Raw genomic sequence first — 14,031 nt, 5'->3', positions numbered from 1 at the left:
ACTTACGTACGCTGGGCGTAAGTCGGTGTACGTAGGGTGTACCAAGAATCCCATCGCGATTAGGAAGTCTGGAACCAAGCCCAGTATGTCGGGCGTACTTGTATCTACGCTGGGCGTATTCGTCATCTCAGCAGTACGCTTGGCGTACTTCACACTACGTTGGGCGTACTGGCTGCCTTCATGAATTTTCTTTCTTTTTGCTTCTAAGGCCGATTTCCGTTCCAATCCTTTCTTTTCCGCTCTATCGACAACTAATAGTTGTACATTATAATTCAAAACATTATAAGTACCTTTTAGTTCTAAATAAGAATAATAAAGGCTAAAATATTAAGATATGATATATAAAAATATGTATAAAAATACACATATCAAAATACCCCAAACTTAGCCTTTGCTTGCCCCCAAGCAAACTTATTTTTTAATTTACCAATATCGCATAAACAATCAATTTTAAACCCAACCATTATCCCAAGACCTCAATGCATGTATTTGTGTCTATAATTCCTAATAACTTCTCATTCCTAAATACTCACAATCCTTATGAACATTCACTCCTTAGCTTATACGACACTCATTTCTGCAACCCTCCAAATCAATCCTCAGAAATTCTAAATACCACAAGGTATTTTTGGCTAAACAACCAAGCATACATAAATTCTAGAAATTACAACCTTGATACCACAATGGAGCTCTTTGAATTCTTCACTTCTTTAAATATTTGATATTTGCTTTCTTTGAATTCACGACTGTGACATCCCAAAATTTCTCGGCCAGAAAAGACCGATTTAATTTATGCTTTTAAAATAAAATTAGAGTAATCTTTTTAAAAGATGTTGCAGAATTTTTCCCCAAAACAAAACATGATAAAAATTTATCAAAACATTTCTTAAAGAGATATATATTTTCATTATATATATCAAAACCTCGGGATGTCATGTTCCGATACAGACCAAAAGCATAAACAGTACATTATAAGCCTTACAACAGATATTTACATCTACTGGCCTATAATCCAAAAACTCTCATCATCATCCGATTATGCTCGGGGTCCACTACCTGTAATATAAAAAGCTGAGTAGGTCAAGCTTGGGAGCCTGGTGAGCATATAGGGTTTTCAACCCATAAATAATAATAAAAACTTTATTAAATTCATCAACCAAAAATAAATTTATTAATTTCATCAACCAACAATAACCCTGATTACCCATTCCCGTTATCCTCAGTTTACGTCCCTAAACACCTATCATAAGGGACCTAGTCTAAGGATTTTCATCGGGGTGAAAACACTGCTTTAGGGATTCCTCAGCAATTTATGTCAAATAAGGCAACCATGAGGGGGATGGAGTACACCAGCGAACATATAGTTCACCAACACCTACAGGTTGTGAACCTGCTAGCGTTCTACTGGAATGTCTAAAAAGGTCCGTGGTCGTCATCTATACTCCGCTAGATGACTACAACAACAACAAGAACATCGAGGTTTCTCATCATTTTAACACACATCAACTATTTCATCCACCCATGTTTTACCCAACATATTTGTAGATAAAAATAAATATACAGTTTAAAACTTGTATAAAACATCTTTTCAACAGTCATCTCAAATAAACAATCAATATAATTACACATAGCACATATTTTATAGAAAATACTTCATATCTATGTTTAAGATGAAAGTGACTATACACTCACTTGATTTAACAATAATCGGGCAGCACTTCATTTTCTAAAACAATCGTTTCTGATAAAACCGGGAGCTTTAATGAAAAACCGGGCTCTGCGAGGGTTGAGCTTCAAAACCGAAAATATAAATTTCTCGGGCTTTTCGGGACGTGTTTCGGGTGTTGAAAATAATACTGGGGCTTCGGGGGAAGTGGAAATAGCTAAAATATGGATTTAGGGTGAAAAAGTGCCAAAATCCCAAAATTACTCGGAAAGTCTCGCAACCTTCCCTTTTATAGGGTCGAGCTTCGAATCTGAGGGCTAAGAAGCGAACATGCGGCATCAGATGCGAGGGGGGCAGGTGGCTCGTGCGAGGCTCGGACACCAGCGTGACACGCGTCGGACGGAGGCGAGGCGGCTTCGGAAGCGAGGAGTCACCGAGCACGCGTCGGATTTCGGTTGGACCGCACATCAGATGACTAAGCTGCTTCGGACAGGAGGCGGGTTCCGGACGAGGGTGACGTGGCCGAACACCAGCCATGCGAAATTCCTCGGTTTTAGCCTTTTTTTCGATTTTTGTGTCCAAACTTCTAAAATCCACAACTTTCGCATACGGGCTCCGTTTTTGACGTTCTTTATATGCACGCGTAGGTAAAATTATGCTCTACAGCTTTCGTTTAGACTCCGTCGGCTAATTTTGACTTTAATTTTAATATTATTTTTTTAACAGACCGGGACAGGAAAATCCGTTAAAAATTCATAACTTCTTCATCCGACGTCCGTTTTCGTCTGTCTTTTTACCGTTGTACTACTATTGACGAGACCTTCGATTCTCGTTTAGGTTGTGTCGGCTAAAAATCACTCGATCTAAAATTCGAGTTTCGGGCTGCATACTGCTAAGCTGATACTTAGAAAAACCGTAACTTCCTCATACGAAGTCAGATTTGGGCGTTATTTTTATGCACGCTCTCGGTTTAACGAATACTACGACTTCCGTTTAGATTTCTAAGGCTAAAAACCACTTTATCGTAAATTCACTTTTTACGTCACACAGCGTCGTGCCGGTTCTGTCGCGAAACTTCGACAGGTCATAACTTCTTCGTTATAACTTGGATTTCGGTATTCTTTATATCTCCAGAATATTTGTTTCGGCCACTACAACTTTCTTCATAAATATTGGGTTTATCTAATATTCATTTTCGACGCTTATTTTTATTCTTAATTAATTAAATCTTATCAATTAAGCATAAAACACATAATTCACATAATAATCAAATAATTCTTCTTTATTTCTTCAAAATGATTTACAAAGGTTGACCTAGAATATTACATCATCATTAATGCCTATTGTAGAAACACGGGCGTTACAATTCTCTCCCCCTTAGGATGATTCCGTCCCCGGAATCACACATCAGCAAACAAATGCGGATAGCGACTCATCATATCACTCTCCGTTTCCCAGGTGAGATTTGGCCCATTCGTATGTTTCCATCGCACAAGCACTAAATCGATAATTTTGCGTCGCAACTTCTTAGTCTTACGGTCAACGATTGTCTCTGGTTCTTCAATTAACCTTTTGTTTTCATCCAACCTTAATTCAGAAATTGGAATTATGTCGGGTACATCTCCCGTGAACTTTCTCAAATAACACACATGGAAGGTGTTATGAATACCATCTAGTTCTTCTGGTAATTCTTGCTTGTAAGCTTGATTCCCGATCCTCTGAAGAACTTTAAACGGTCCAATAAACCTTGGACTCAACTTTCCCCTTTTACCAAGGCGATACTTTAAGTAAAACCGAATCTCCAACTTCGAATGTTATCGGTTGTCTTTTCTTGTCAGCATAACTCTTTTGACGATCTTGAGCAGCTAACATCCTTTCCCTAATCTCTTTCAACTTTTCAGCAGTCTGATGGACTATTTCAGGTCCCATAAACTGCTTTTCCCCAGCTTCCAGCCAACATGACGGCGTTCGACACTTTTCTCCATACAAAGCTTGGTAAGGTGCCATATTGATGCTTAAGTGGAAACTATTATTATAGGAAAATTCTACCAGAGGTAAATGTTCATCCCAGTTACCTGGGAATTCCAGGGTACATGCTCTTAGCATATCCTCCAACGTTTGAATTGTTCGTTCACTCTGACCATCTGTCTGCGGATGGTAAGCTGTACTTAAACATAATTTCGTACCAAATTCCTCTTGTAGACTTCTCCAAAACCTTGAGGTAAAACGGCTGTCACGATCTGATACAATCGTTAATGGAACACCGTCAAGCCTCACAATTTCCTTCACATAAGAATTCGCAAGCTTATCCATTGACCATTTCTCGTTGGATGCTATGAAATGCGCACTCTTAGTGATGCGATCAACGAACACCCAAATCATGTCGTAACCGTTCTTTGTTCTGGGCAGTTTAGTCACAAAATCCATGGTGATGTCTTCCCATTTACCCATGGGTACAGGTAAAGGTTCTAAACTCCCATACGGTTTCTGATGTTGTGCCTTAACCCTAGCACATGTCACACACTCGGCCACATACTTAGCAACATGGAGCTTCATCGTCGGCCACCAGTAGTAGGGTTTTAGATCCCTATACATTTTTGTGCTGTCGGGATGAATCGAGCACATGGTCTTGTGAGCTTCTTCCATCAGAAGATCTCTTATTCCTCCTGTCTTAGGTACCCAAATCCTATCTTGGAATACCTTCAGTCCTTGACCGTTTGTATCAAACACTAACATTTTTCCCAAACGTTCTTCCTTTCGGTCATTTTTCTCTAAAGCTTCTATCTGAGCTTTCTTTATGCTTTCCACAATTGTCGAGACAACTTCAATTCTCAATGCTCTTGGCCTTTTCTTTTCAAGGTTTACCTTCCAACTGAGAGCATCAACAACAACATTTGCTTTACCAGGGTGGTAAAGTATCTCAGAGTCGTAGTCCTTGAGTAACTCTAGCCAGCGTCGTTGCCTCATGTTAAATTCCTTCTGATTAAAGAGATATTGAAGACTCTTATGATCAGTGAAAAGTTTGCACTTTGTGCCATAAGGATAATGCCTCCATATCTTTAAGGTGAATACTACCGCTGCCAACTCCAGATCATGAGTGGGGTAGTTCTTTTCATGCTCTTTCAATTGCCACGATGCATATGCTATCACTTTATCCCTTTGGGTCAGAACACAACCTAACCCAACTCCAGATGCATCGCTATAAACTGTGAAGTCATCAACTCCTTTAGGCAAAGAAAGAATCGGTGCTTCACATAATTTCTTCTTTAACTTCTCAAAAGCTTCCTTATGCTTCTCATTCCAAGTATAAGTAGCTCCTTTGTGGGTCAAAGCTATTAATGGAGTAGCTATCAAAGAAAAGCCTTGGATAAACTTTCGGTAATATCCAACTAATCCTAAAAAGCTTCAGATCTCCATAGGACTTTTTGGTTGTTACCACTTCATCACAGCTTCAATCTTCGTTGGGTCAACCATTATCCCTTCTTGGTTAACCACATGACACAAAAATTGGACTTCTTGAATCCAAAATTCACATTTGGAGAACTGTTCATATAACTTCTCCTTTTTCAGAACTTCTAGCACTTCACGCAGATGCTTGTCGTGCTCCTGCTTGCTTTTTGAATAAATCAAAATATCATCTATGCACACAATCACGGACTTATGGAGGTATGGTTTACAAATCCTGTTCATCAAATCATGAAAGCTGCTGGAGCATTGGTTATTCCAAACGACATAACCAAGAACTCATAGTGTCCATATCTTGTTCTGAACGCAGTCTTCTCAATATCCTGCTCTCTTACCTTTAGCTGGTGATATCCTGACCTAGGACCGATCTTTGAGAAATAGCTCGAACCTTGCAACTGATCGAACATGTCATCAATCCTTGGCAATGGGTACTTGTTCTTTATTGTTGCCTTATTCAGCTCTCTGTAATCGATGCACATTCTCATGCTCCCGTCCTTTTTCTTTAAAAATAACACCAATAGTTCCTGAAGTTGTGTCATAAGCTCTTTCATATCTGTTGGTGCTAGTCGATACGGTGCTTTTGCTATTGGCATCGTTCCTGGTAACAAGTCGCTACGGAATTCTACTTGTCGATCAGGGGGTAATCTGGGATGATCTTCGGGAAAGACTTCCGGATAGTCGCACTCCACCGGAATATTCTGCACCTCCTTCTTTTCCTTCTTAGCATCAATCACGAATGCTAGATATGATGTACATCCCTTGGTCAAACACTTTCTGGCTTTCATTAGGGAAATGATTCCAGAGTTTACTCTGCGTTTGTCTCCATACACCATAAATGACTCTTTCCATAGCGGTTTTACTTTTACTATATTCTTCCTGCACAATATTTTGGCATCATTGGCGCTAAGCCAATCCATTCCTAGAACGATGTCGAAACCGTTTAACTCGATAGGCAATAATTCCTCGTGAAAATTATTCCCATTCAAGTCAATGAAGTTGTTTTTCATACGATGGCTAACAGGTATAAACTTGCCACTAGCAACCTCGACTATTAAAGCATTAACTAGTCTATCAACAGGCAAAACTAGTTTTCTACCAAATTCATGCGAAATAAAGGAGTAATTGGCTCCAAAATCAAACAAAATTTGGGCAGGCAATTCGTTTACGAGAAAGGTACCTGAAGCGACATCGGCTTCTTCTTTCGCAGCTTCAAGTGTCATCTAAAAGGCTCTCACCTTCGGCTTTGGTGGAAGATTGGGCTTTGCTACATCCTTCTGTTGGATTAGTGTCTAAGTCCATAACTATAATTGGTATATACTTGACCCGACTCGACATGGTCCATTTGGGTTGCATGGCATCAGAACATTTGGATAGACCTTTTTTGAGAAGAGGATATTTGTGACATATTAATATATTATAAGTTCTAATATATTAATATAAAATCATATTATTTAAATAGTATTGATCAAGAATTAATTTGGAATTAATTTAGCGATCAAAAGAGACTAATTAAATATATGGGGATTGATTGTGTAAATCATTCATTCTTATATATGTGGGCTTATGATCCATGATTCCTTATGTTGGGTTTAACCCATGTGGTGACCCATGGATACTCCATGGAGGTTAAAATCCATGGAGCATAAGGAATGGGTAAAGTCATGGGTTACATGGTGAAACCCTAATGTGCCCACTATATAAAGACCCCATTGGTTGGTGAAATCGACACTAGTGTATACACAAGAGGGCAAGCCGATTTCTAAGAGTCAAGTATCTCTTCTCATGGTTATTCCAAATGTTGATGATGTTGTGTGAACCATTTGAGGTGTCACACTTGGGGCACTAGGCTCTTAAGCTTCATGGAATCAAGCTACAACAAAGAGGTATGTATTCTATCTAGTTTGGTTATCCTATTACATATGATTGTATCCTAGTTAGGGTAATACCTTGGAAAAATGATATTTGCATGTATAATAGAGAAATCATAGATCCAAGGTATTTAGGGTTTCATGTACACTATAGGAGTGTTAGAATGCTTAAAACCCAACAGTGGTATCAAAGCCTAGACTTGTTTTCAAGTTATACATGCTGAAATAGCTTAAAAATCAAAAATTTTGGCTTCCTGGGCACTGGACTCGCCGAGTCCACTGATGGACTCGCCGAGTCCATGAAGAAGTTCATCCTACTCGTCAAGTAGGTTCATACACTCGACGAGTAGAAGCCCCTGACAGCATATTTTCGACTTTTAAGGCTGGAATTAGTCTAGAATCATTACCTTAAACTGTTTTGGACTTATAAAACCTGTTTTTAATATGGTAATGATTATGGTAAAACAATTTCAAAGTTATTATCAAAGTTTCAAGTTTTATATATGTTTATATGATTCTTGAAAATTGTTGATTATGAATGTTCATGCTTATGAGTTTTGGTAGATCATAGGAATTATGTGCAAATTGTTTGTTAGTGTAATTCTTGATCTTAATGGCCTTAAATGGATTCCATAACTTGTCCTCAAGTTATGGAAAACCAAAAGTTTTTTTTTTTCACCTTGTTTTATGAGTTAATTTAGATTAATGAAAGAATTATGTGTTAGTTGTTTTCAATCCAAATTGATCTAAAAGTAGTTCATAAAATGTTTTTTTGTAACTTGTCCTCAAGTTATATGAAAAGTCACTGATATGTGCATATTTAGTCATATATTTTGTATAAGAATATTAATATTTTTTTCACTATTTTAATGCAATTATGGAACAAAAGATACTTAATTACGTTTAAATTATATTTTCAGTTCAAAAGAAGTGCTCGGAAGCAAAAGGAAGCAGGAGAAGCTATCGGGAGCTTGGGAATCAAAGAAAGAAGAAAAAGAGCCAAAAAACCAAGAAGGACTCGGCAAGTTGACCCTTGACTCGACGAGTTCCCACGAACATTCTCGAAGCATAAGAGTCCTTACCTTGCCTCTAATTTATAAAAGGGGCTGTCAGATCGATACCCGGTTTTTCTAAGAAACCCTTGGAGGAAAAGTTGCGATTAGCAGACCTGCTAAGGTACTGGAAGCCAGAGAATCAACCCTAGATCCAATTTTGAGAAGAATCAAGGCAAATTCAAGTCCATTCTTACTTATTCTTTTAATTGAACTATGTTTGAGTTACTTGACTTCGTTTTTGATCTTAGTCTTACTGTAATCATGAGCTAAGACTATTTTCTTCTGTTTAGGAAAGACAAATTTTGTGATTATGTGTTGCTTTTATGATTTGGCTTATTCTTATTTGGTGATTTGTTTTGCTAAGCTTGTTAAAGACCCTTATGTGTTAATTATGACTATTTTCTGTTAATTAACCTGTAATTAAGTTGTATGACCATCTCTTAATTGCTAAACTCATATGATTTATGTGAAAACATTGTTATATGCCTAGGAATAGCGAACGTGAAACTAGGGTTAATAGAGAATAGGAAAATTAATGTATGAGCTTGTGTGACGAACCATCAAGAGGAGGTTAATTGAAGGACCAATTTAGTTAACCACTACAAGTCTTACTTAACCCGAATAAATAAACTAGGAAATTCATTAATTTAGACAACTGGCCACTGGTTAGATTAATTCGTTTTCTAAGGATTAGTAATAGCGAACGCGAACCTAATCACCTTAATCGGTAGCCAAACAAGAATTAATCCATTGCACTTTTCATAAAATCAACCATATGATTAAATGAGTCAAACGTAAACAAAAGTCTCCTTTACCATTGAATTTAGTTGATTTTTACTTTCTAGCTGTTATTTGAGTTTTAGTTAGATATTTAAGTTTTCTTGTCTTGCAAAACTAGAGAAAACCCTTCCTTTTATTATTTGCTTTTTAGATAATTCTACTAGTTAGTTTAATTTGCCGCTCCCTGTGTTCGATACCCTGCTTGCTTAATTATACCACCAATTGACAGGTACACTGCCTATTGTGTGTCAAATTTACATTAGAAAAGTAGGATTAAAACTAGTTGTTTTTAAACACATCAAGTTTTTGGCGCCGTTGTCGGGGAACAGTTCTAAAATTTAATTTGATTACTAGTGTTATCGATCCTTTGTGTGAGATTTTTCTTGCACAAAGTTACTGTTTTAAGTAAATTTAGTATTAGGATTGATTTTCAGTTTTTAGCCTTTAGGAATTTCTGTTTAAATTTTTTTTATGTTTAAGCAGTGAACTCGCCGAGTCCCTACGAACAGACTCGACGAGTCCGTCACTGAAACGGTAAATTTCGTTTTTATTTAATTTTTGTTCTTTTTATGCGTTTTTCTTGTTTCGGTTGCAGGTATTACATGACCCGAGGATCCAACAGACCTTTGGTTCCTCCACTTGTAAACCGAGAATCCGCACTTAGGAAAAACAAAGACAAAGTACTTGAAGACACTAACCCGCCAAAGAAATCACCGTTCAAGGACCTCAAATCAGTCTTTGGGAAGAAAAAGAACAAGAAAGCAGGTGAGTCTAGCAGCCAAAAGAGCGAAGGAAGTAACCTTGGAAATTTTGGAGACGATACATTCCACAAAGAAACCGAATTTGAGTACGAATACAATTCCGAATACGAAGAAGGAAGCGATTTAGAAGGAGAACTCGACAACACCATGGCGAACATCGATGAAGTTCCCATAGGATAATGGAAGAAGAGGATACGTGATGATACCGGCCCAGGACTTGTGCAACCCACAATTCCTGCGACTGCCACCTTTGAACTCAAAGGCCACATACTAGCTCAACTTAAGGAGATTCCATTCTACGGGAAAGATCACGAGGACGCATACAAGCACTTAGATGAGGTCAATGACATTGGCGATTACTTTAATGTTCCAAATGTGGGTCGCGATACCGTTCTGCTTCGTATGCTACCAGTCACGTTTAAGGAAGCTGCAAAAGATTGGCTCAAATCACTCCCTACAGGATCCATCACCACTTGGGCCAAGATGAAGGAAGAATTCATTGATCAAATTTGCCCTCCTTCAAAGATAGCCAAGTTGAAGAAATCCATAGCAAACTTTGAGTAACAAGCTGGAGAGTCCTTATACGAGGCATGGGAGAGATACAAATGTTTACTAAGGAATTGCCCACATCATGATCTTAATAGCCAAAAAAAAGTCTCCATTTTCCATGATGGAGTGAATGTGACCACAAGGCAACTTCTTGACTCGCAAGGACCCCTCACGAAGAAGGCACCCCCGGTGATAAAGCAACTAATTGAAGAATTCTCTAAACACTCTAGAGAATATCATAACCCAAGGAATGAACTAAGTCGGGGGGTGGTGAACTAAGTTAATGATAGCATGGCATCAATGATGGCTAAACTAGAGAGTTTGGATCGTAGAATGACTAAGATGGACCAATCCATCCATGCTATCCGGGTAGGATGTGAGAATTGTAGAGGGCCTCACCTTACTAAAGACTGTGACCTTGACGAGAACGGGAACCGGAAAGTACAAGTGTGATATTCAAGTGGTGATAGGTACGATGACAATTGGAGAAAACCCAAGAAGGAATGGCTCTCGTATGATGAGTACAAAAAGGAAAAGGAGGAAAAGTACAAACAAAAAGATAGAGGCTTTTATAAAAAGGAGGAACCGGTGCAAGAAAAGAAATCAGATTTTGAAGACATGCTCACGAGATTTGCAGCTGCATCCGAAAAGAGACACAATGATACCGATGTTGCAATAAAAGAACAATGAAATATGTTAAGGGAGAAACAAGGCATGATTAGAGAGCATCAAACCATGATGATAGATCAACAAGCCATGCTTAGGAATCAGCAAGCATCTATTCTGAACATTGAAAAACAACTAGGCCAACTTGCACTACAAATAAACGAGAGACAACCGGGTGGACTTCCTAGTAATACCGAAAATAATCCGAGAGTTGCACATATAAATATCGTGACGACTAGGAGTGGGAAGATTATTACTCCTCTGATCCCCATTCAGAAAGAAGATCAAAAACTGGTGCAAGAGGAGGCAGAAAAGCAGAAATCGCTGAAACCCAACACGACTCGCCGAGTCGAAGAGATGGACTCGACGAGTCCCCCACCTGAATTGAAAAAAGAGCCTCCTGTTAAACCTTATCAACCTACATTACCTTTTCTAGGCCGAGCTAGACAAGATAAGCATGATGTTGATTATCAAAAGTTCCTGGAACACATCAAAGCCCTTCAAATTAATATGCCCTTCATCGAGGCGGTTGCACAAATGCCCAAGTATGCCAAATTCTTAAAGGAACTCCTCATAAATAGAAAGAAGATGGAAGAAGTAAAGGAGGTAGTTCTCAATGAAAATTGTTCAGCCGCCATGTTGAACAAAGTGCCTAAGAAGAAAGGTGACCCGGGTAGTTTGACATTGCCTTGTCAATTCGGAAATTTGGCAACTATACATGCATTAGAGGATTCGGGGGCAAGTGTAAATCTCATGCCATATTCGTTCTTTAAGAAATTAAACCTTCGGGAGCCAAGGCCAATTCGAATGGCAATACACTTAGCTAATAAAAAGGTGACATTTCCAAGGGGAATATGCGAGGACCTATTGGTAAAAGTTGACAAGTTCGTGTTTCCAGCGGACTTTATAGTACTAGACATGGAAGCAGATCCTCAAGTCCCGATCATACTTGGAAGACCTTTCCTCAACACCACGAGTGCTATAGTAGATATGCGAGATTCCAAACTCACCCTTTGGGTGGGAGACAAATCAGTTACATTTGGGGTTGATCAAGCAATGAAACATGCAAGGTTTAGTGATGATACGACATTCTCCGTAGATATGTTGGACGAACTAATAGAAGATTGGAAAGGAGACAAGTCGAGCACTTCCACCATTACTTTTGAAGAAGATTTTGATGCTGAAAGGGACTTGAAAGAGATAGAGAGACTGCTAGAAGAGGCCGACTACAATGATTTAGTCATAAGTGCAGAACGCTCGACTCGCCGAGTCGACACCACAGACTCGACGAGTCCATACGGGAAATCGCGATTAGATGAGGACTTTAGCCTGGACTCGATGTGTCACCTGTCTCGACTCGCCGTGTCCAGTGTGCAAAACACAAAAACAGATCTTAAAACTTTACCTGATCATTTGGAGTATGCATTTCTTGAAGATGGTGATCAAAAACCAGTAATTATAGCTTCTAACCTCTCCAAATATGAAAAAGAAGAGTTAGTCCATGTCTTAAAGAAGAGAAATAATGCCATTGCATGGAATATCACCGATATCAAAGGAATAAGCCCCTATTATTTCTCTCACAAGATCAACCTGGAAGAAGGAGCAAAGCCGGTGGTGCAACATCAAAGGCGATTGAACCCGAACATGCAAGAAGTGGTCAAGAAGGAAGTAGTCAAGCTTTTAGATGCGGGGATCATTTATTCTATTTCCGACAGTCCATGGGTTTGTCCCGTTCAAGTGGTTCCCAAGAAAGGCGGGATGACGGTAGTAACGAACGAGAAGAACGAGCTTATTCCGACCCGAACGGTAACCGGTTGCCGGGTGTGCATCGATTATCGAAAGCTAAACGATGCCACTCGTAAAGACCATTTTCCCTTACCTTTTGATGATCAAATGCTTGAAAGATTATCCGGCCATAGCTATTATTGTTTCTTAGACGGATTTTCGGGTTACTTTCAAATACCCATAGACCCAATCGACCAAGAAAAGACTACTTTCACTTGCCCAAGTGGGACTTTTGCCTATCGCCGCATGCCTTTTGGGTTATGCAATGCACCTGCGACCTTTCAAAGATGCATGACGGCAATATTCCACGACATGGTGGAAAAGTTTATGGAAGTATTTATGGACGATTTTTCTGTTTTTGGATCTTCCTTTCATGATTGTCTTACTAACCTTGACTTGATGCTTGCTAGGTGCGAAAAAACCGATTTAGTTCTCAAATGGGAAAATGTCACTTTATGGTTAAAGAGGGTATAGTCTTGGGTCCCAAGGTATCCAAAGCGGGAATTGAGGTGGATCGGGCAAAATTTGATACAATTGCTAAATTACCTCCACCAACCAATGTGAAGGGCATTAGGAGCTTTTTAGGTCACACGGGTTTTTATCGCCGTTTTATAAAAGATTTTTCTAAAATAACTAGACCTCTAACTCAATTACTTTTAAAAGATGAACCATTTAATTTTACTAAGTAGTGTCTAGAGGCTTTTGTAATTTTGAAAGAAAAATTAACTAATGCCTCGATCATTATTGCCCCGAATTGGAACTTGCCTTTTGAAATAATGTGTGACGCAAGTGACTTTGCATTAGGAGCCGTACTTGGCCAAAGGGTTGATAGGCACTTTCGACCCATTTATTATGCAAGCAAGACTTTGAATCCGGCCCAAGAAAATTACACCACAACCAAAAAAGAATTACTAGCCGTGGTGTATGCTTTTGACAAATTCCGCCCTTATCTTATTTTATCTAAAACCATTGTTTTCACTGACCACTCTGCTATGAAGTACTTGTTTGCCAAGCAGGATGCGAAGCCTAGATTGATTCGATGGGTGCTTTTATTACAAGAATTTGACATCGAGATCAAGGATAAAAAGGGAATGGAGAATGTTGCGGCTGATCATCTTTCTAGATTCGAAAATCCAGAAAGGGAAGATAAAGACAACAAGGGTATTAGAGATAGCTTCCCAGGAAGAATATTTGATGATGGTTGTGGATGAAGACCCATGGTATGCAGACATTGCAAATTACTTGGCTGGCAATTACCTTCCAAAAGGCCTTACCCATCAACAAAAGTATAAATTCTTTTCCGAAATTAAATATTATTTTTGGGACGAGCCTTATCTTTTTAGAAACTGTGCGGATGGAATTATAAGAAGATGTGTTTTTGGCAAGGAAAGTCGTGACATATTAGAGAATTGCCACAATGGACCAGCATGAGGACA

General features: G+C 38.8%; 1 protein-coding gene and 1 non-coding gene across 2 annotated transcripts; one reads left to right on the top strand and one right to left on the bottom strand.

Moving 5' to 3' along the window:
- Positions 1-10,126: 10,126 nt before the first annotated feature.
- On the bottom strand, positions 10,127-10,233 carry LOC145110349 (small nucleolar RNA R71). The gene has a single exon (XR_013709731.1). It is a non-coding gene; the product is annotated as a small nucleolar RNA R71 (small nucleolar RNA).
- A 604-nt stretch (positions 10,234-10,837) lies between these two features.
- On the top strand, positions 10,838-13,069 carry LOC145107021 (uncharacterized). Its single transcript, XM_079043910.1, has one exon. The coding sequence runs from the start codon at positions 10,838-10,840 to the stop codon at positions 13,067-13,069; it is 2,232 nt and encodes a 743-aa protein (XP_078900036.1).
- The last annotated feature ends 962 nt before the right edge of the window (positions 13,070-14,031 follow it).

The sequence above is a fragment of the Lactuca virosa genome, chromosome 4, assembly GCF_052849685.1.
Source record: "Lactuca virosa cultivar CGN04683 chromosome 4, Lactuca_virosa_CGN04683_v6, whole genome shotgun sequence".
Lineage (NCBI taxonomy): Eukaryota > Viridiplantae > Streptophyta > Magnoliopsida > Asterales > Asteraceae > Lactuca > Lactuca virosa.
This window is presented reverse-complemented; position numbering and strand designations above follow the sequence as displayed.

What these genes read in the sequence shown, in the direction of transcription:
- LOC145107021 (XM_079043910.1), top strand. Translation starts at nt 10,838, where the DNA reads ATGTTAAGGGAGAAACAAGGCATGATTAGAGAGCATCAAACCATGATG.